The 24,878-nt window shown below is 27.1% G+C and overlaps 2 protein-coding genes across 15 annotated transcripts in view; one reads left to right on the top strand and one right to left on the bottom strand.

Moving 5' to 3' along the window:
• The window catches only part of pHCl-1 (pH-sensitive chloride channel 1), a 55,766-nt gene extending 36,447 nt beyond the window's left edge, over positions 1-19,319 (bottom strand). For 11 of the 13 annotated variants that reach the window (XM_029301351.2, XM_029301355.2, XM_029301356.2 and 8 more), the window contains exons 1-2: positions 18,985-19,319; positions 729-897 (exon numbers count right to left, since the gene is read on the bottom strand). The gene's annotated coding sequence lies outside the window, so the exon portion shown is untranslated. Of the gene's footprint in view, positions 1-728; positions 898-1,277; positions 1,354-4,795; positions 4,876-18,984 lie in introns of those variants that run through there. The other 2 variants (XM_029301352.2, XM_029301353.2) reach the window with 2 other exon arrangements.
• A 3,111-nt stretch (positions 19,320-22,430) lies between these two features.
• LOC114929694 (trypsin-7) lies at positions 22,431-24,496 on the top strand. 2 transcript variants are annotated; one of them, XM_029301332.2, is made up of 6 exons: positions 22,431-22,542; positions 22,670-22,722; positions 23,383-23,471; positions 23,579-23,837; positions 23,956-24,120; positions 24,185-24,496. In XM_029301332.2, exons 1-6 carry the CDS (start codon positions 22,500-22,502, stop codon positions 24,338-24,340), a joined length of 765 nt encoding a protein of 254 aa, XP_029157165.2. In that variant the 5' UTR covers positions 22,431-22,499; the 3' UTR covers positions 24,341-24,496. The 2 variants fall into 2 exon arrangements, with proteins under 2 accessions (XP_029157165.2, XP_029157164.2); XM_029301331.2 differs by having other exon boundaries at positions 22,432-22,542; positions 22,637-22,722.
• Positions 24,497-24,878: the final 382 nt, after the last annotated feature.

The following is a 24,878-nucleotide window of genomic DNA, read 5'->3' as shown; positions in this document are numbered from 1 at the left end:
GAAAGTAATATAGCTTTACTTTACTTTATATAAAATATATAAAACGAAGTATTTTTACAACTTATAACTTTATTTATAGTGTAATATTATTTTAAGTTATTATGTTATATATGTATATAAATGTGTTCAAAAAATCATGTTTTTTGTAATTTTTCAAAATTTACTCGCGCACTCTATTTAACTTTGTCAAGGTACTTCTCTCCTCTCTTAATACACTGCTTATCCGGCGGATTACTTGTCGTAATCCAGCGCAGTCATCACTGCTAAAAGCAATTCTGGTAAGCTTTTTTCAGAATCGTGACTAGCTTGTCTACAAATTTTCTCTGATATCTTAATCCTTCTAAAATCCTTTCGGAATAGCTTTCAATTTAGAAAAAGCGTAAAAAGTATAGGGTGTAGTATCTTGAGCGCGAAAAGGAGAAAATGAGGAGAAAAAATCTGACTTGTGGAGAGGCAACTCCTAATTTTCTCATAATGATAAAGTAGCGGTGCTTATCCGTGATTGATTCTTTGATCAAAATGAAGACTAAATTTTTCCAAGCGTTCTATTTATTCTGACTCTATTGACTAGGCTTTTTTTTTTAACTAAAAGTCATTTTGAAAGAAAATTAATGTCATATGATTCAAGCTATCAAGAAAAATTTGCAGATGGATTTATACGCGAAATTTACCAGAAATGTTTCCAATGTAAGAAACTTTTGAACAGATCTCATATTAGATTCACATACCTTAACGTGAGATATGTGGCTGGTCGCAATGGAGGCAGGCTGTTGTTATTCGTTGTGTAGGTTTTCCCTTTCAACTTTCACGAGCACTCATCTCCTCTTAATCCACTTTTGCAAGTGGAAGGTCCTTCAGCGTTTAATTATCATCTTAACATGGATGAGCCAACGTCATCTATAAAAAAAAAGCGAACAATACCGTCAATCGTGATACATTGTTTTACGATAATGATTATAAAGAATCCTCGCCTTAGCAAAGCAAGCTAAAACATGGATGTCACTAATATTTTACTATGTGTTTTACACATTGTACAGATGTAATTTTAGGACAACATTTATATATAAGTGCGTAAATAATTATATATATTTTTAATTACCAAATATTAATGATAAAAATAAAAAATTAAGAACTAGTTTAATTTAAATTTCAAAATTTGCTCGCTCTATAAATACACATTAATTTCATAATCAGTTGAAAAATAAAAAATATAATGCAACAATTCTGTGATAATACATATATTACATATATGTATAAATATAGAGTTTCAAAATAACCTTTTTATAGAGTCATGTTTACGGCCAGCTCACTTATAAATCGCAGCGCGCGCAATATAGGTTCTATACATGCAAAATTCGCATTGCGACAAGTTGAGGGTAAAATGTGAGAAACATTAATATTGGATAATAGAGAAAACTGAAGGATATTTTAATGCTAAACCTTGGCCTCGTGTCCTCGTTCAAGCATGCCGAGAACCTTAATTTCCCTTTTATGCCTTTATAATCGAACAGTATAAGGGAATTATGGAAATTACACTATCATCGCGTTCGACAAGTTTATTATCTTTCATTTTTTTATTTGTACTTCTATTATCTTTGCATATTATTTTTGAAGAAATTTTTTGTCAAAGAATATATTTCTTACGATACAATTTTTATATTTAAATATATATACACAAATACATATACATATAAAATATACGTATAATTGTATTAAATTAAATTTGTTTGGATAAACAATTTTTATATATGTATACATATGAAACAAATGATTTTTTTAGAAATAGTAAAAGCTTCTAAAAGAATTGATGATTTATTGATAACAATACTATTTTAATAATTGATACACACGAACATATATGTGTTATGTGTACGTATACAAACAAAGGCTCGACTTGGATGCGAAATCAAGATAAGAAAAAGTTCAACGGAAATTATTTCAGCTGTAAATATGGACAGTCAGCAAATCGTGCTCGTTTGAAAAGAAATAATGGAGCAAAAATAAGACTCAGCAAGCTAAAGGAATATAAAGGATACTTTAATCAATTTCAATCTTATTGTTAGCTTGTTCCACAAAGAAGAACAAACTTATAAACGTTACATATGTATGTGTAATAATCGAAATACGTTCAAGATGTTATCTAATAAACCTGTTAGTAATATAGTATAAGTACAGCTACAGGAAAAAAATATAATATATCTCACAGAACAGTCATTAATTTAACATTAAACTTTAAGGTAAAATTAAACTGGTAATATTAACAAACATTATATATAAACTAAGAAGAAACTTGCTATCAGTTCTAGCTATGATCGAAAAAATGTGAAATATAATTCGAAAAATAACGTGAATATCACTAGACCAGACAATTTATTAGTTTTTACCGTAATTGGAGAAATCACATATATCTAGTTAAACAAATAAATTTTTAGTGTTAGAGAAAGAGAGAAAAAGAGAAAGAAAAAAAGAAAGAGAGTTATGAATCTAATTTAAAATTAAAATTATGATATGAAAAATATGACCATTTAAATTATAATGATTTAAAAAAGTGATTTAATAAGAGAAAGGTATATTTTACTATCGAAAAATCAAAGGTTGTGAAACATACGATCAAACTAATTCATTTTATGCTATTGTTTACAGAAGGCAAAAAAAATTTAGATTTTGTGCACATAAATATTTGCGGACTAATAGCTGTAAAATCATATAAAAACGCATATTTTGCAACTTTTATCGATGATAAAACGTAATATATAAAAGAGATAATATCTAAAAGAATCGTGTGTTTAAATTACGCAGTAATATTTTTATAGAATTTAAAAAATATCAATTATGTGTATTGAAAAAGAAACTTGCCGTAAGGTAACTAAATTGCGCAATAATAAAAATATATTAATATTTTTTATAAATAAAAAATTTAATAATTATTTAGAAAATTTAAACATTAGAAGGTAATTATTGATCGAATATATACCGCAACAAAATGAAGTCACGGAACGCGCGAATGGAACAAATGTCGAAGTGGCGTAAATGTTAATTAAGTCAATATCCAAGGTTTATGAGCTGACGTCATTAATACGACAGTATTTTTACAAAATAGGTATTCTTCAAAGGCAAACAAAATTCTATACGAGTTGTGATTAAATCATAAATTCGTCAAATGTGAAATTTCTATAAAAATATTTGATTCTCAAATTATGTTTTTAAAGGAAGGATTAAACATCTTTAACTTTAATCCGAAAGAGGAAAAGGCAATTCTAAATACCCAAAATATAATTAATAAAATAAATATATATTAAAGTATACATTAAAATAATATTTTTGTATACAACATTTTTTAAATACGTAACTTCATATTTGTTACTTTTTTTAAAAAATTAAATTTTTTAATTTATGATATATAATTATAATATAATTATAATATATACCTATATTCTATTTTAATATATAACATGTAGTTAATGTAGAACATATTTATTAAAGATTAAGAACAATATTAAATTTATGTTTTTATGTTGTTGTATATTATATATAACAACATGTGCTAGACTTTATTACTAACAATAAGTTCTTTATATTTCTGAGATATAATGTATTCTTATAATCTCTGCATATTTATAAATGTTATTTTAAAACAAATCTAAGGCAAATTTCTCTCTTTTTCTCTCTTATTAAATTGTTATAAATATTATAAAAAAAACAGCTAATTTCGATAAATTGGTATATAATTATATGCTGATTGTGAGTTGTAATAATGTCTATTATTAATTTTAAATGTAAAACGAAATGCAAAATTATATGGGCAAACAATCAAATATAAATTTAATTTTTAGATAGAGGGGTGTTTTATAACCTGTGGAACTTCAATAGTAAACGGAAGACAAAAACAATAAAAAAATGATATACCTAACCCATTATGTATCTATATTTCCAAGTTATTGTCATTTTTATATTTCAATATTTCTTTATGACAAACTGAATCTGCTCATACTTCAGACATAAATCTATTGGATTTTTATTTTCGAAACTTGAGAACGACTTGGAATCACTTGTTTATTTAACACCCACTGTCAATGTTGAAATACTTTGTCAGCATACACAACAAGGCTGTCAACGAATCGGATAAATGCCATCTAATAATGTTCTTTTAAAAGATCGAAAAACTTTATAATTTTATAACACAATTGTACGTTTACAATCAGACAATCTATTTCGGCGAGATATTCCTTTCGAACATTTTCTATAAAAATAAATAGCTGCACATGGAGTACAAAAAATTAGCTGTAACTCAGAAATATTTGCAATATAAATATCCCGAAGAAAGTTCCAAAAATATTTGCAACGAACCATGTAATACTGACGATGAATGTGGAGATATAACGACTATTTGCCGCACAGGTGGACTGCAGAGAAAATAACAAAAAATTCATGGCGCGCAGCGGAATTTGTATATGTCATAATTGTATTTAAAAAAGGGGTAAAAAGAAACGCGTGTTTATATATCTTATTGTTAGATAAAATTTTCTACCGCTTTGTTATATGAAATTAAAATTGAACAAAAATATTTGTTCATCGATATTTTGAAAGAATTCTCATCAAACATTTTTTTACACCTATTTTTGTAAAGATGTTAATAGGACAGTTAAACGTCACAACTTAATCTTTAAATTATTGTAACATCAAATAGAATATGAGATATATCCTGCATTATAATATGACACAAATATTATACGAGAACTTTCTCGTCTAAAGTATTATTTATACCAAGAAGAATTAATCAGAAGAGTTGAATTACATTGAAATTACGTTGAAATTAGCACGATAGTCTCATGACATGGTTCTCGAAACACGCAGGTCCGTTAACACGACCCTGGCCACTCTGGCTACTCTGTTTCATAATGCCATCGATAACGTATGCGTGTTCTTATCGATCTTTATATTTTCCACCGCACGCCCATTTTCTTGGAGAAATAATGAATATACTCGCGCGCGATAATTTATATCGATAAGATAAGAAAAGGAAGCGATACTATACTAACCTTGACATATTAAATGATGACGGTAACTCATGATGATAAAACGTGAGAGAATTTCGAAAAAAAACTTTCACAATTATGCATAGCAATATATGCATAATATTTTTTAAACAAAGCTGCATTATATTTTTTATAAAACATGTGTATCAAGAAATGAGAAAAATGTGATAGAATATCAAAGAAGTTTGTGAAATATTTTGAAATCAATTTTTCTTTTGCGAGAGATATGATAGAATGTATGTCATTGATCGTAATTATAATATATGCGCCAAATAAATATATATATATATATATATATGTGTGTGTGTGTGTGTGTGTGTGTGTGTGTGTGTGTGTGTGTGTGTGTGTGTGTGTGTGTGTGTGTGTGTGTAGGTATATAACTTCTGAATCGCGACATTACGGGTTATAAATCACGATTTTATTAATCGGTTCGATTCCTGACCGAGATCGACCTCATACTGAGGATGAGAAAAAAATTACGTGAGAACGGATGCACATGGGTTACTTTAGTGTCCGCGGGAATAGACGAGTTTGCTTCTCGTGTGTGCTCTTTCCCAGCATTTCTGTCTGGTTTGAAATTCACGCAAATAACTATCTATTAATAATTATTTGCAATGTATTATTGAATCTGTCACGTACAATTTATATATGCAATTTACAATAAAATTACAATCCTTTAATCAATAATTATATATATATTTTAAGGTATAAATATATAATATATATAATATATATCATCAGATTAAAAAATAAATATTTATATACATATATATAATATCTATCTATTTATAGTCGATAGATTTGTAAAAATCCAAAGCTAATCGTAATCATAAAACAATAATTATCATTTTCTATGGAATCACATTATTACATAGGCTGTCAGTTAACATTTATGCATTTTTAATAGAGATATCATTTACCGACATGAAGCAAAAAAGACAGAAAAAGAATTTCATTTATTTTTTACATTGACAAGTAAAATCGATCGTTAAACGGCCTACTTGTACTTCTCTTTCTAACCCCGTAATCATGACCTTTACTGCAACCTTTACCGACTTATCGTCTTCAGTATAGTATCGACTAATAAAACATCTCACTTATTCAGATTAGTTATGGATTAATTTATGAGAATAATTCAACGTAGACAATTTTGAAAATCTTATTATAATATACTATATATAAAGAATTTCTCTTAAATGTATCATCTTTAAATGGATTGTTAGTATTTGCAGTTATTTCGATTGTTTTGAAATAAATGAAAAAGACAATATTTATAAATCCTCTTCCACTTTACTAAAATATATCAAATATATAGATAATATTAGATTATTGTTTTCTTATTAAAATTATTTTTCAAATTTGCAAAACTTACATATAATATTGATGTTTCATAATGACGTAAGTTTCTTATCACCTAGGGTGAAGGCTGCAGTAAAAGCAAAGTTATGGTTACATAATAAGTTTCAGTAGTACTGTGTGATTGCTACCTTCCATATCATGTTCATATTGTACCTCTTGTATCTCTACATAAGTTTCTAATCGAAGTAACATAGGTTTCGAAGGCGTGAGATTCTATTGTGTTATGTCCAAGTCGATTGAGATTATTTATAAATTATCGTTTATAAAAATCGATCTGAGATTATTTTGTTTGCGCTTTGCATTTGTCGTATAATTTTAATTTAGCATCAGCTATATAATGTATAATACGAATATATTATATTATATTTTATATATATATATATATATATATATATATTCGTAATATATATATAATATATTCGTATTATATATATTACAAAAGCTATATATTACAAATATTAACAGAATGACGAATAATTAAAAAAAAAATGGAAAACTGCAATATTTCCTACGATGCTTAAAATATCACAGAAAGTAATATAAGAGGAAATAAAAAGCTAATATAAGAGGAAAATAATCATCTGATATTGGATTATTGCTTATCGCATATGAAGTTAAATTTAACGCATTGCCAGTATATATACACATATATATTTTCATTCATAAAACTCTGGTATATTAAGATAACTTTTACACATGTCAATATTTTATAAATAACTCATATGATCAAGTTACAAAATTCGCTTTATATTGTGTATATGTATATGTATATATACATATAATATTTGACTTTTTATTTTTCATAATATTCTATAATTCAGTTTTAATTCGGAAGAAATTATCCCTTCGATAACATACCGCCTCAAACATTGTTTTAAAAAAGTATTTTGATAGAAAAAAGAAGAAACGAAAAGAAGTTAAAAAATAATTTGTATGTGTCATCGTCTTCGTATTTGCTTAGAGAGCCAAATGCCAGCATGCCGTCAGTATGACAGATTCAATCACTTAACAGCATATTCTATCACTATATATACCTATATCAATTATTTTTTACCAGTATAACCTGTTAGCACAGTATAAAAATACAATTTTATCAGCATAAAAGAGCTGTTAACACAGTGTGAAAATGCAATTACTTTTTACCAGTATAAGCTGTTAACATAGTGTAAAAATGTAACGAAAATTCAGTATTGCCTGCCACCGTGTCTGTAAAAATATGACGAAGTCTGCTGTATAAATTATTAATGATAAAAAAGTATTATAAAAATAGAATACGTTTCTTGTCCGCATAACGCGATAGCATAAAAATATAGCTAGACTAAAACGTACTTGTTATAACAATTATAACATAAATTATTGACATAGTTAAATAATTAGTAAAATATTTAAATTTGAAAAATCAGTTTAATCAGATTCTGAATCCTTTGTAGAATTGTGTCAGAAATGAAGCTGACAGAAATAAATACTACATATTTTTAATCTTGTTAACCGCGCTTTGTGCAAGCTTTATATTTGCCTGTGACAGAAACTTGAATACGATAGATACGTCGTAGTAAACGAAAGAAATATAACTCGATATATCTTACGATATCGTGTTTCTGCCATTATTTTATGACAACAGACCACCTTGTGTTTCTGCTATATTTTCTTTGTTATCTTTTGAGATTGCAGCGCATATTCGATTTTTGCCGCGTTTTTACACCGTGTTTAAAATAAGCTCGATTTTTGACGATATTCCACCCCTGACGTCACATGTTACTTGTTCAGTTTTTATTTAATTTCCGTTGACAGATTGTGCCAACGTGCAATGTGTACTACTACTTCTACTTGATTTATTGTCAAGAACTTCTGCTCAGTTTTTGCTATATATCTTGTATAGCATATGATGACGCAAAGACTGTTCGTTTTCTGAATTTCTGCCGACGTTACACACTTAAAACGGCAAACCATGCTTGGTTACTGGCAGAGTTCTGCCAATATAATATCTAACACACACTTGTGATACACGTTCTTGGCAAATTTGACTGAGTATATATCATCTACATAAAATAGTAGATACGTGCCTGCGTGTCCAACAAAAGCTTGGTTCAAGAGAAACCACATCGTGGCCATGACACAGTAGTGTCTTTCCGTGCCAGCCAGACGCGACGCACGCAGCCAACACACTAACCTTCCACATTTCGTCGCGATCGTCTCATACACAATGTAACAATCATTTTTTCTATCTGTACTATCATTCATTTCATATAAATATAGATACCACGTTGTTACGAATATAAATTACGAGCGCAATATTCCCTTGATACAAAACAGATTAGCAAATCAATTTTTATAGTTACTAAATTAATCAATAAAATATTATTGATAAAATTAATTATACTTACTAAGTTAATCAATAAAACTATTTATTATAATTTGTGTATACATTTTGTTTTGTCGTATAAAAGTATATTTTGTTTATGAAAAGTTTTTAAAAATCCACATACTATGAATTTTACAATAAACATTAGTTATATATATTTATTATAAATATTTATTTACTTATTTTTTTCATAAAATATTTTTATCGAATTATAAAATTAGATTTTAGAGACTTTATATTTATTTCAAAATTTAACATTGCATGAATAAATCATGAATTGCATACATTAATCAGCGAAAAATACATAATGTAACATAAACTTCATCACTGTAAAATTGCAATTGTAAAAATAGCGAATGTGATATCATGGGATGGCATGTAATGATATCGAGCTATCACAAGTAGTATACCATACATGAGGGTCAGACGTTCTGTCTGACTTAGTCGTGATCGCTTTCACTCGGATAAGAGACTTTATATCTCACGAGCGCAAAGAAATAATACATTATTTTTCAATTATTCAATTTTTTACAGGACGATTATTAACAATTCTAATTAAATTATTAACGTTTCGAATTCGATTATTAATCATTCTATTCTATTAGACTTACTTTATTGATTTTATGGCACTCTATGTCGTAATATTAAATCTACACTTAACATTTTTTATTCTTGCGGTTTTTACACATAAATATACTTACAATTAGATTTTTAGGCATATGTACATGAGATTCCATGGTCAGTTCAGTTACTGCGTCACACTAGACGCGTGCCAAGAAACATTATTTGCAATTGGGCTAGTTAGTAAGAAAATTAGTCACCTCGTATTTTAAGAGTGCATTAAATCTCCTTCGGCCTTTTTTTTTTTTTTAATTGATACTTTACACTACTGATCATTTCTATATATTCTGCCGAGAAGAACTACAAACATTCTTATTGATAAATCTGTGGAGTATTATTAAATTTATAAAGTTAATTTTCATTATAAAGGATCATTATAAAAAGTTGAACATTTTTCAGCGCAAACTTCGAAATGTTTAATGATTTTATCGATATATAATCAGTCAAATAAAAATGAAAAATTTTGCAGAGAATCAATGTATACTGTGTGAATCAATCTGGTTGTACAATTTAGCTATATCTTGAATTGATTCTGATGTGGAATGCAATCAACGTCGATTGCGAATTGCATGCATATATTAGCAACTGCATGTAAAGCCGCACTGTGTCTATTAGTATTCAAATAGAATAGCTTATAATTCCGTACAATATCATTAAAGCATAACGCTAGACATGATGCTGAGGATCTATCTTATACAATTTTGATGTATCGCTACTATTATTCTTCATTATTGATTATATCTTCGTACCAGTTTTAGTACCATCGTCTTTTCATCAAGTTAACGGCAATTTTATTAGCTAGAAATATTATGTTGTCATCTATCTATTATATACATTTTCTTTATCACATACATATTTTTTCAATTTTTAATATATCTTTGTTTTATGAAGCTTTAAATTAAAATCACAGTTTACTTGCACTATTTAAAAAATAACAATTTTATCATCTATTTTCTTTTCTACTTAGTTTTCTAAAAATTTTCTTTTTTTATTAAAAATTATTAATTATAATTATTAAAAATTATATATACGTATATATCACAAATCACAATATTATATATTTTATCTATAAAACTTCTTATCATTATCAAATAAAGTTACAAGTTTATTCTATCTTTTGTCTTGAATTTGTAATTTTTATTTTTTATTTATAAATATAAAACAATATTTATTTATTTCTCAGTATAAATGAGAAAATCTTAATTATAAGCAATTAAAAGAAAAAAAAAAGAAGAAACACATAAGTCCCTAAAATAAAAAGAAAAAGAAACAATTTAAGTAAAAACTAATAACGCACAATGATAAAAACTGAACAAATAAAAGTAGAAAAGAAGACATAAAATTGTTAGAAAATATTGTACTGAAATATAAGAAATATCAAAACAAGATTTTCTTTTAAAGCGACATCGAAAATAGATAAAATGTGGATTGATAAAATCACGTTAGTGATGAGATAGATAGGTGACCAGTTCAACTTCAGTTAATCCGATAACGAGGCATTAAAATAAACACATATCAATTTCTGAACAAGACTAATTTTTAAATTAAATATTCATTTTTATTGATATTAAATTTCTTATAAACCATATCTTACAAAATTTCTAAATAAAGCAAAATATCAAAATATGCAGATTCTGATGAGAAACACATTTTATAAATGGTATATTAATTGTCTTTTTCAAAAAAAATGTTTAAATAATTTTAATCATCTTTCTTAGAAAAAATTTTTTTAATTGTGATTAATATTTTATATATAAAATATATTTCTCGTCAAATTCTAAATAATTTGATTTATTTTATAAATTTATATTTTTTAAGATATAAATATTTATTAAAAGCTTAGTATTATTAAAAATGTATATTCTTGTTCAGGAATCGATCTTATTCAGAAATGATATATTTATATACTTTATACACATTGACATTGAATATCAGAGAAGTAAGTTACAGTTTAAAGTGTCGTTGTGTACTTATCTGATGACGTGGTGGAGACAGTACATTGCGTTGTGTTACAAACCGAAGAATCAATTGGTCCGCATTGTTTATTGTTGCTTTTATATACATCCATCAATAGAGATTAGATTTTAATGTGGTTGGAAAAAGGCAATATGTAAGGATACATTTAGTCGTTTGTTAATAAAAATATTTATATTTGATAATAATTTAGTATTGACACACACACAACATTGTACATATTATATATATATATATATATATATATATTTGTTTTTTTAAATATATAAAAATAATTAAATGCTATTGCAATAAAATCTGATTCTACTTTCATTGCGAATGTTGATTTTAACTTAACACGTTCAATAGTCGTATGCAAAATGCGACATTTTAATAGACCGGAACTGCACAGGGACTCGTCTCTGACAGTTTGACAGGTACTGATAAAACTTTCTATACCAACTATAACTATATGGATAAAGGTGCGCACATACACACCTATATGTATCAGAAGCCAAAACTTCAAACGCTAGTCAAGACACCAGGAAAATACAATTCAAAGACAATGCATAACAAACCTGACATTCAATTGACATTATAGATTTTCTTTTACTGTTTTATTTAACAAGGAACAACTTATGTGAAAAAATATTTCGAATATTTATCGGGGAACAATAACACAAATTTATTTTTTCATGACATTATTAAGAAGCTTTTCAAGCAAACATATATATGAAAAATTGTGTAGAAATGTAACACTCAAGAACATTGTCTTGCAACTTTGATCGAATATTCCAATAATGGAGAAAAAAGAATGCCGACAGAAAAAAGCTATATATCTTCTTTCCTCGTAGAAGATAATTAAACAGACACGTTTTGTGAAAATTCTCATGTTGCCAGTCACGAGAAGACCATAATTACACACTGTTTAATTGTTTCGTCGACATAAAGGGAACTTCGATATCGATTGAAACTTGACTTTAATGAGATAACACGTAATATTCATTTTTGCACGATCAATCAAATATTTTCTGCACTCGCTTTACATATCTTTTATAAAACAAATAATTTTTATCGTAAATTAAAATATTATATAAAAAGAATGGATATTATTATTAACTTGATAAATTAGCAATATATTTGTAGCAAAAACATATGAATAAAATCTCTGTGTAAAATTCGTAAACTATTAAATTTATGTGCTATCAATATTCGTATTTTACGCCTATTTTACTAACTTGCTAACAACTCATAAAGATGATTACTCTGGCTAGTTTGCTAGCTAAATATTTTCTCTGCTTGAGCACATTTTTCAAATGCTTATGATGTGAAGGCAATTTACAGCAGGTCTATGTCGTAACTTTTTTCGTAACGTATGCATTATAATTATAATGAAAACAAAGTTAAAGATTATTCTATTGAATATACATAAATAGACAAAATAAGCTAATTGAAAACTAATAGTAAATGCGTTAATTTTAAACCACAAATCAATGTTTTTTCTTTTACCGCAATTTGTTAATTTAATTTATTAATTCAATTATTAACTCAAAAGATGCATATGGTGTCTCTTATTCGGATTATTATTAGCAGATATCAAATAATGTATAAAATAGTAAAGCGTGGACAAGAAAAAAGCAAAATTCATATATAAATAAGTTAAAAACGTACAAATATCTCTTCTATGATTTTTAGCAATTCCTATGACAATTGAACGTAAAAAACCTCCCCTCGATTCCAATCATTAAGAAAGAAATATATATACATACGTATATAATGCGATTTTATTATATGATTAAAAATAAAGTAAAAAAAAATATTAAAAAGTGTCGCGGATAACAAAATAAGCAATATGTATATTCAAATAAAGTACAATATTTTTGTATTTTACATTATATTATTTTTGTTTTATTTTTTTTCTTGTATTTTTTTCATTTTATCGATAATTTTTACAATAATATGATTATATTACATATGTTAAATATTTTTATTAAAAACTTTCTGAATATGTAAGTACGTACAAATTTTTGAACAAAACCCATCTTATTTTTTCCGGAGGAAAATCACAAAATAAAATTAACGTTTTATCTTCGTTGTCGATAAAGAATCGATCAGCCGAGGAATCTAATCTAGGTTATTCGAAAGCAATTCTCGTAGAACACATTCCTTTCCTTTATCCTGCTCGGTAATATTTCAGCTATATAATGAATTATTGTTAAATCGGAATTATAATTTTCAATATATTGGATATACATTTATTCAAATATTACAATTTAAATGCATGCATTTAAAATAATAGAGACAACTGGATTGATGAATAAATGAAGAGAAGAGATCGAAGAATAAATGAAGAGAAAAAGAATTTGAGATAAATTTTACATTAACATTTTATTAAACTTTAATTTCAATGTTGCATTCATCCAAATAGAAACATCTGATCACATAAGTTTATTTTAGAATTAATGTGAAATCATAATTTATTGCGTCGGATTTAATTAGAAATTTTCTGTTATAAATTACATATGTATAATAATTCATTATTGTAGTAAAAAATGATTACAATAAAAAAATTATATTTAACCATTAGAATATCAATGATATACAATTTGAATAATATCGTTTGCACATTTGTAATGATTTAAATGCGAGAGATTTTTGTGGTTAAAATTCTAATATATAATATCAATAATTTAACAATATGTACATATAATATTATAATTGTTACATGCGGCATGATGATATTTAATTACGTATTTTACGCAAATAATTTTGAAAAATGTATTAAATAATAACAAAAATTATAATTTATATTGGAATATTGTAAAAATTATTTTTATTTAAAAATATAAAATACTAGATTTTTATATTTTTGTTATTATAAACTGCATTATATGTATAATTACAAAATTAAGTATTTTTACAACTTTTAATTCTCAAAAAATATATATATTTTATCGATTATTAATAAGATATTCTATGGTTAAATATTTAGTCCGTTGCAAATTAGATCATTGAGAATTTATCAAATAGTTTTTAATTACGTTTATATAAACTAGAATTTTTTTATATTACTGAATACGAATCTGATGTTAGAATGGAATAAATTTTACATGAAATTAATATGAATGGCAAAACTGAAAAATGTTTGAATTTTTATATGTATAGAAAATTGAATTTTTACATGTATAAATGTATATATGTATATGTATGCAAAAATTTATGTATACAATTTGAATTTTTCCGATTTATAAATATATTGTATTGTGATGCACCATTGGCCTATTGCACTAGCTAAATTTCCGCATATGTTACATATGATACGACGAAGTGCATCGCTCAAAATTAAGCGCATCAACGATACATATTGGAGACGAGCCAGTTACAACCAGATTGTGTAAATGTTGCTCTTAAATAATTTGAACAAAATGAAAAGATTAGTAAATTTATTAGAAATGTAATTAAGTACATGTAGGTATACATGTAAATTACTTTTACATTGTTTTATTGCTTTTTTGATTTGTAAATAAAGAAATAAATTATAAATTATATATTAATAAAACTAAATAAATAATTGTGATACGTAATATAACACATAATAAATAAAAAAAAATGTTATGAATATTTTCATGAACTCGCAGTTTTTAAAAATTGGTGTACAAGACTATAATGTACAAAGATTTTAAAGGAATCTAGATTTTAAATCTTTCAATTTATTTCTATTGCCAAAATCTTATTATTGGTATTATTTTATAACGATAAGTTCCAAAAAACGAGAAATATATTAATGTTCATACGAGTTAGAGCTTAGAGCATGCTTTTAATGATGTCGGTCACTTGAACTTTAGCCAAATACTCAAAGTGACAATTGCAATAATAAATGCAGAAAACGACAAACAAAGTACGTAATAAATAAAATATAAATACTTAACTGTAAATCATTTTTTGTTATATATCATGTGACCACGTGGATAATTTTTCAGTCATTGCTAATATAAAAAAGCACTTTTTAAATTCTTGACAGGCCACTTTCGAATTCGATCAAACTTTTGACACATATCTTGTACCAAAAAATACTTTTTTTTATTTTTTTACCGCTAATTACAATATATATATATACGACATATTTTTTTGGTGCATTAAAAATATAGACATACATCAAATATTCTGATGATCGATCAAAGTTCGATGAACGGAACAAATTATCTCAATGTATAAAAAAGACAAGTAATACATAGTCAACGCGTTCTAATGAAATGAAATCAATAAATTATTTTTAGAGCAGTTGGCCAGAGCAAAATTAACGATCGATTCTGGCAAGGCCGATCGATCCAATCGAAGTAAAACATAAAATGTTGCTTCTTATTCAAAGTATAATGGCGATTTTTTCCGTATTTAGTTTTTAGACTGGATTGTACTAAATCTTTACTACTAAATACTGAATATTTTATCTTATACAATTTTGACCGCAATTTTATAGATATTAGGCAAATAAATAAATCTATATATGAAAAGAGACTTATTATATAGAAAGAGAGTAATTATGTTAATATTAGCGACTAATAAGTAATAAATTAATCAATAAATTTCTAAGCTACAACTGTTGTTCTACAGACTTTTGAAATTATATCACAAACTTCTCTTTCGAATTTCTAATTTTCTAAAGTTCTATAAGTATTTCTTTCAAATTTCTAATTTTTCAAATTTTTCTAAATTTATTTTTAAAAAATCCAAATATTACTTAAAATATGATTTTGAATATTATGAAAATTAATAAAAAGCAACTAAGAATAATTTCGAAAATCGTACGCACGACTTAATGACGTAACACGGAGGACGAGGTCAAAAGTTCACGTGCTGCAAATGAGCGTATCCCGGTTTCGCTTTGATGTTGCCAATTCACTGTTTTTTGTAATTCTCTGAGAATATAATTTAGAGAGCAATACCAACTTTATTTTGTAAAGTAAAACATTCTGAAACAAGCTTTTCAGAAACTTTTTTTGAATAGATTTATATATAATAGCAACACAATTATACAATATACATATATATGTACATACATATAAGTAAAGATAAAATTATTTGCAAAAAGTGCCACGCAAAATATTACGCTCAGTGAATATATACATATGCAATTAACTTGAGACATTTATATAAAAAATTGGATTGTCCTCTTTTTTTAATAATCTATTTTATTAGTTTTTAATCCAGTTATAGATCTCTAATCTTGTTTAAACATAGAATTCTTATTAATTTAAGTATTCTTTTAATATAAACATCACGTCAACTTTTTCTATAAAGAGTATGTACTATCTATAATTATCGAAAATTACATGGTTACGTCATGATAGAAAGCGCAACGGGGTAAACCAAGTTAATTAATCTACCTTTGCAACCCGATGGAAATATATACCGCATGCAAGCATATTCCATTATACACATATCTACATACATTATTCATACATACGAGTATCATATAATTGTCCGCAAGAAAAATATATTTATTTTTTGTGAAATCAATATCATATATTTATCAGAAAAAATGTATTCATATAAAAAAAAAATCGAAATTTATTTTTTTCGATTGCTGAAATAACTTTCCGCGATAATATTCGAATTACAATACGATCTTGTAAAATTATTAAAAGATCAAACATACGAGCTGCTTATCCCGGATTTATCGGTATTTTAAATTGCATAAACTGTGCTTAAAGGATTTGTGACATCTTTTCCAAAAATATCTGGATAAATCAATGAATAAACTATTTATAACAACGAGAAACTGAACTTTTAATTGTGGATATTAATTTTATTAATACGAGTAGTTTGGAAAAACAAAAATTGGTGATATAACTTGAGGAATTGTTGTATATTACATAAATGAGAAGGAAAGTGATTAATGCGAGCCAAGCATAGAAAACAAGATGCAAATAATTATCTTCAAAAATTCTTTTATTTATTCTCTCAGATAACGAAATCGAATTTTTAATATATTCCGGAATGATTTAAGAAAAAACTGAAGCGTTTATCTAATTAAGAGACTTTGAAGATAATTCTTCGCATCCATGTTTTGACTTTCAATAATCCATTTGTTCTTCTCGTTTTCATATGATTGATTAGAGCTACATATTTTATTTGATATTCATTATTGCTCGAAGAAAAAATATATATATATTATAATCATTCATATAAAAATCAATGCCAGTGTCATTTATCAATGCTGCTAGTTAAAATCGTCCTGTAAACGGATAACAAAAAATATCGAAGTGCGAGGCTGCGGTTATTTTTGCGCGCAGCCCTCGATAAAGTACGAATCGTGCAGTGAGAAATCGATATTCGCTCATAATTCAGATGGTATGCGTACATTCCCCTTCTTCTCTTCGGCGTTAGCTTGTTACGAGCACGAACTTTATTTCCCCTGCTTTCAGCCGTTGTTTCACCACTAACCCACTTCCTATATTTCCTGCGATTACATAGCGATTGTTCAATTGAGAATTTTAAAAGCGAGCAATATACTCTTGTATTTTATCTTTATTGGATTTTAAATTATTCCTCTCGGCGCGTTTTCGAAATTTCGATCAAAAATTTCTCGGACAGAAATATTGTCCAAAGTAAATTAACGAATTAATATCGTTAATGACTTCAAGAAAGCTTTTAGCTTTCAAGCTCGAATGTGGTTTAGTAATTACAATCTCCAAATTATTCCAAGCTATCCACGAGCAAGTTGTTTATTTTGCAATTAGGTTAGTGAATCTCGGAACTATGTGGTCTGCTTATTTCCTGCATTTCCGCGAACTCATCTGCCGCTTGCACAATTGAATTCATTGATTGATATTTACTCAAACGTTAATAAATTAATAACGTCAAAACGGCGCGCGCGTTAATAGAGTAAACAACCCCTGACATTTCTGATTTACACATTTAAGATCTGATCATTTTTTTAATACCTAATAATTTTTAAAAATATTGTTCAATTTGATCGGAGTAATTAAATCTTTTAAACTGACTAGATCTAAAGATTTAATATTTGTTTATATCACATTACAATGATAAAAACTAGAAATTAAAAATCTACCTAGTTGATGATCGTCTTTTGTTCTTTTACAAGGGTATATATTCATTTTGACCATTAATTATTTAAATGAGCTTTTTAATAGAATCGGGATTTCACTGTTCGTTAAAAATTGCAGGTAAATCTTCTTTCAAAGATATAATGTTCTTATTCGCACTATAACAATCTGAAGTAATCCTGTACGGTCAATACTTCCGTAAGTACTAGTTCTGTTTGCCAGCGATTTTTTTACGCTACAATATCTACATATTTCCGGCAATATTAGTTAGAAATATCCTATTAAATAAATGGAACGACAAAATTATTGTGCAATCTCGCTCCGGTTCGAAGCTGTAGTGAGGGCAGCAGTGAAGGAAAGACCTGAGGGACTTTAACGAAGGCGTTTCGTTCTAGACTCTCTACACAAAATGGATCGAATCTGCGGATTTTCAGCTTCCTTTCTTCCTCTTACATCTCTGTCTCTCTCAATTCTCTCAAGAATGATTTGCTGAGAATGAATGCTTATATGACAGTTTTCTTACTACTGCTTATGTCATCTACCAGCGAGTAAAAACAAATCTCTGGCATACATTCAAGGCACTCACCGAGAGTAGGCAAATGTAAGTCAGCTCGTGTCACCCAATTCGCTGCTGGTCGTAGCTAAATCCTTTCGAACGCAACTCGCGCAATTCACACCAACGGGACACACGGGTCACGCGTGTTTGTGTATTCGCGTGTTGCGTAATCACGTATGTATATATGCATATATGTGCTTACATGTCCTAATCTCACGGATGTGTATCATATACGTATAACGCGTCGGCGGTTTGTGACAGCGACGGCAGTGACAGCAATACCGGAGCTTAACACATAGGTCGCGCGCTCCGCCGACGAGCTTACGCGGCGATTTTCAGACTGACAGGAGGGTAGTTTCGGTCGTCGCAACGCGCTGCTACACCGCTGCCACCCCTCGAGCATAGGTATTACTAGTCGCCGCCTTTGTCACTACCGCCGACGCTTCCGTGGTCCACCCATTCCCATTGGCACCCATCGCCTATTGTTTTGCAAAGCTATTGGTCCGCTCAGGGTTTTCAAGCTCTTTATCTTGGCACGCTAATGCGAACTGTTTACGAAAAAGAGACATTCTTTCCTCTCCCCCAACTCCTAATCTATTCCAAAGATCTGTTCTCAAGTAAATGTTCAATTTTTTAGCGATATATACCTGAAAAATTAAGCCTGTTACGTAAAAGATATTTAAATGTCATAAAATAGTAAGGGGGTAAATTTCCTCTTTTGCCCTTCCTTTGGAAAAAAATTCAGCATTTGCTCTCCTTGTGAATAAACACTGGAATTTATTTGCAATTTTATTTAATATAAAAATATTAAAATAACAAAATAAGAAAAAATAGAATTTTAAAAATTAAGAAAGAATAATGATAAGAAATAAACAAAATTTTAATCATGCCCCTGCCTGGAAAAAAATCCTGCGGACGCTCATCGGTATGGATTTCACTAATTATTACCGCTGTAGAAAAATTCGATTTTATACAAAAAAATATTAAGTATTGAAGCTTTTAATATATATATATATATATATATATATATATGGTATGCACAATCGCTGAGTGAATATAAGTGAAATAGATAAAATAATTTTTTTACTGTAATACAGATTCGAAACTTGCGATAATAATAATAATTTATATTTTCCAAAATTTTGTACAGTCATAATAGACTTAGGCCGGAATTCACAGTTCGATCTTAAATTTAGGATCGTCTTAAGTCTGGTCGTAGGTTTATTTAAAATTCCACTCAACCAATCAAATGACTGCGCAGCATCTCAAGCTCGGACTTGAGATGATCTTAAATATAAGATCGAGACTATGAATTCCGGCCTTTACACTTGCAAATTTTACACGCAATTTCGCGCTACATTAGATTCCACATTTGCGGAGCATTTTGGTACACGTTGGCAAACGTGTTGTTTGTGAAAACTATGGATGTCGCTAAAATCTGTACTGTCATTGCTTCGTTTCTATCTATACATAATGTTACTTTATCCTGCAACATTTCGTTATCATAAAACAAAAGCAAAGTATACTTTTGGAAATATTAACTATTCCTTATATAACTACCCCTTTCTAATTAACGATGAAATTGATTAGCAGAACCACAAAAAATATTAATTAATTTACTAAATTATAAATTAGATCTGCAATGCAATTAAAATGAATTAAATTTATTATTTATAATGTCCATTTTTAAATATTAATTTCGTGTGGATTTTAAATGGATCTCAATTAATAATTATATACTATATTGCATTAATATATAACTTATTCAGTAGCCTTGTGTGTTTACTATTATTAGATTAGCTTACCTTTTGTTGTTTATGAAGCTTTTTGTGATTTCTAGCTTATTTTTTAAAAATATATAAATTCATCGTACTAGTTATTAGAATATATACATATATCATAAATAAAAATTGCATCTACAATTTTTACATTTATTGGAACCGAGTTAATTTATCTAATCTTGTTTTTTCTTTCAAATCTAATTAAAACCATTATATATTTATATATTTTAAAAAATACTCCGCAACATTTACAAATCACAGCTTACTGAATCATGAATAATTAATGTGATTGGAATAAGATTACAAATTTTTTTAGAAAGGAAAGTTTGGATAAAAAGTCGATATATAAGAAATTTTTTCATAAATGTGATGTTTATTAAATAACAAAAAAAAAGGTAAATCTGAATTTAAAAATCAATAACGTTTGCATCATACAATATTTAATAATAATAAAAAAGTTATTGAAAATTTAAAATTATCTCGCTCTTCATTTGTAGCTGCTTTCATATTTCTTCACTTGTAATTCGACCATGATAAATTGCGAATAATTTGGCGACTCATACTATCATATTTATATGTCATAATTTTACATTTATAGACTGAGAACTTTATATACAGATATTCTTGTTGATTTATTTCATGTTTTTAATCCTTGAGTTTTTAATTTTTCTTTTTAATTTTGTATGCAATGCTTGCCTATTTGAATAAAAAATTTAATAACAAAATTTGATTAAAATACACTAGTACACATTTGGTACACATTTAAAATTATTATACAAATTTACGATAGCATACTGTTATTTAATACGAATAATAATAATAATAATAACAATGACAATAACTCATTGTGATAATTATCTGACTGTTATTATTATGTTACTTATTACTATTATGTATACGATTTTGTTCATTAGTGCATATAATCGAGTTCGCCATTAATCATTGTTGGGTGAATTACTTAGTCCGACTGGAATCGTTGAAAGCGCTAAGAGATTTTCCTCATTGAAATTCCGCGGAAAGCGTAAAAGTTTTAAGAGATCGGATCTGCATTTCTCGCTTGCCAAGCTGCTTTAACAATAAGTTATTCAGCCATTCATATCGAGATTTCTCATTTTGTCCAATATATTCTGTTCTTATAATATGTTTAATATTCCTTTTATACAGAAAAATCTTTTCCTCGCTTAATGTTAATTCTTTAATATAAAATATTTTTTTATAATAATACATATTCTTCAAAATATTGAAGAATGTGGGTACTTTTTCGCCAGCTTGTATATATAGAGATACATATAGAGATATTATACATATATATACATTTGTATATATGTAATAATATAATTTCTAGTAGTTATGAAAAAAAAAGTATTTTACACATTATTAAACACTCTAGCTTTTATCCAATTGTCTTACATTATACATTTTATATCTTCTTTATTTGCATATAAATACATTTATTTTTTTACATTTTCTTAAAGAATTATTTTTTTCTATTAATAAATGAATAAATAAATTAAATGAACATTTATATGTTGTATATTTTACAATATTTAAATAAAATAAAGTAATATAATAAAATTTAAGTTTATATAACATAAATAAATATTTATGTAACATACTTTCATTGATAACATTCATTTAATAACCGGAATAGCGATAAACGACCCATTTTTTTGCAAATGACTATAAACGTTTTGTCCTTTGATAATTTCTGTTATAATCGTAACTACGCTAGCTAAAATTGTTAGTATCTTTTGTATCATCAAGATGAACGCTCGTTTTCAAATGCTTAATTTTCTCTATTTCGCTCGTGAGTATTCATATCGTTGCAGATTTCATTTATTCAAATTCAGTTATTTAAATACAGTTCTTTAAATTTACCAAATTTAATACGTTTAATCTAGTGTATTTGCATTGTACACGTTTGATCAATTCAGAAGAAAGAATCATCGGTGGCTCAGACATCAGTATCGAATCAGTTCCTTATGTGGTAAGTAAACTTTTAAATGAAATTTAATATTGAATATATACAGGGTGTCCCAGACCACTCGTACACCTCTTTTCTTTCAAAAACTACGCATTTTAGAGAAAAACGTTTTAGACAAAAATTGTATGGTTTTGAGAGAAACATAAGATGGTGCCATTGATTTGATCTTGAAAAGCATTTGAAGGTCATGTGAAAGTCAACTTGAATTACTTAAATGGAACTATCTATTTTTCATTACATATTCTTGTAGGTTATCTTAAGCACTTTCCAAAACCTTATAATAAAATATTTTTTCATGGAGTACTCTTTGAGTTATAAAGGTTTGAAGCTAACAATTTTTTGGCGGGTCACCCTCTATATATATATGTTAATATTATATATAGGTAGTATTACATTATTATAAATAATAGAACTTTAATTGGATATAAAATATATAAGATACAAAATATTAGATACACAAAATTTTTATTTGCTACTTATTGTTAATATATAGAATAAAAGTATATAATTCTTCTTTCTAGAAAAGTAATAAATTAAAAATAACTTTTAAAATTCTCAATAAAATATAGTTGAAGCATATCTCATCAAAATTTCGAGATTGTAACTGTAAGTTTTGAATTTTGATCAAGATTATATTGTAACAAAATTCTCTTAATTTTTCAGTTGTCATTGATGTTGAATGGTGAATACGCATGCAGTGCTTCTATAATAAACAATAAGTGGGCCATAACAGCAGCCCATTGTGTAACAGCGTGAGTAAAATAACAGATTTAGATAATTTTGAATTCTTACTGTATCGTTACATTATATAAACATAGGTATTATATAAACATTTTTAATTTTGATAAAAATATCACAGAGTTCTTAATCCTCTTAAAGAAATCAGCGTTTGCAGCGGATCCTCCATTCTTTACGAAAATTGCATCATTCATAATGTTACCGATTTTTATATACACGAAGACTACAATAGCATAATCAACGATTATGATATTGCTGTTATCAAAGTAACGCCTTCGTTCGCATACAATAGTTTTACAAAACCAGTTGGTTTAGCACCATATAACGCTGAAAATGTCTTTAAAGAATGGGGCGTAGTCTGCGGTTGGGGATATTATTTGGTAATCACGAATTATTATATAACAATATAGTATTGTACAATCGATATAGTATAATACTGCCATTCTCTTTTTAATTTGTTTATATGTGAGAGAAAGTAATTTTTTATAAAATATACAGAAATGCGACGATGAAATCGATCCATTTGTGGCGAAAATGTTGAAATGTATCGAAATACCGAAAATAGAAAGAAACTTATGTTACGAAGATTATAAATTTAGATCCGAAATAACAAATCAAATGATATGTTATGGATATCAGGATGGAGCCCAAGATGCTTGTCAAGTAAGACTTTAGTTAAATCATATTATTCTCGTTATATATTAATTAATTGTCATTATTCAAATAGGGTGATTCTGGAGGAGCATTAGTTAACAAGGACAATATTTTACTCGGTATAACTTCATGGGGAGACGGTTGTGGCAAATTATATTCACCTGGAATATACACCGATGCTGTAGCTCTGCGACATTGGATTAAAAATAAAATTGACATAAATACTTAAGATATCTATATTACTATAAATACGCGTGTTTTACGAAATAATAAAGTATCAAAATATAGTTGTATCAAATTTATATCTACTTCACACAAGTAGAAAAAGTATTGTATTATCAACATTCAATTGGAAAACACTCAATAAACACGAAATTCTATTATTTATCTGTTCGAAATAATATTTGTACAAAAAATATTACACTATAAAGTATGTTTATTTTAAATCTTTCAATTTCTACAAACATAGTGTAAATAAAAATAAAATTATGCATAATATAGAATTTAATTATTTTATTATTTTGTTTGAATATATTAAAATTGTTTTATTAAATAAAGTGTAATATAATTGAAATATTTATGTGTCTGTATAATATGATTAAAATCAACAAGATATATTCTCAAGGGGCAATATGTACATATAACAAATATGACACAATTAAAATAATTAAATGCGAGTAATTATATATATGATCACACACTTTTTCTTGTATTCAGTTGAAATTGTTCAAGGGCGATCGTTACGAGACTGATTTCGAAAGCTTATG

The sequence above is a fragment of the Nylanderia fulva genome, unplaced genomic scaffold, assembly GCF_048542155.1.
Source record: "Nylanderia fulva isolate GAGA-0341 unplaced genomic scaffold, ASM4854215v1 Scaffold7, whole genome shotgun sequence".
Taxonomy (NCBI): domain Eukaryota; kingdom Metazoa; phylum Arthropoda; class Insecta; order Hymenoptera; family Formicidae; genus Nylanderia; species Nylanderia fulva.
The sequence above is the reverse complement of the archived record's forward strand: the minus strand, read 5'-3'. Positions and strand labels throughout refer to the sequence as shown.

Bases quoted from the DNA above. Each gene is read 5' to 3' on its own strand.
- LOC114929694 (XM_029301331.2), top strand. From the start codon at position 22,500: ATGAACGCTCGTTTTCAAATGCTTAATTTTCTCTATTTCGCTC. The intron at 22,543-22,636 runs GTGAGTATTCAT...CGTTTAATCTAG, and splicing joins TAATTTTCTCTATTTCGCTC to TGTATTTGCATTGTACACGT. The intron at 23,838-23,955 runs GTAATCACGAAT...TAAAATATACAG, and splicing joins GCGGTTGGGGATATTATTTG to AAATGCGACGATGAAATCGA.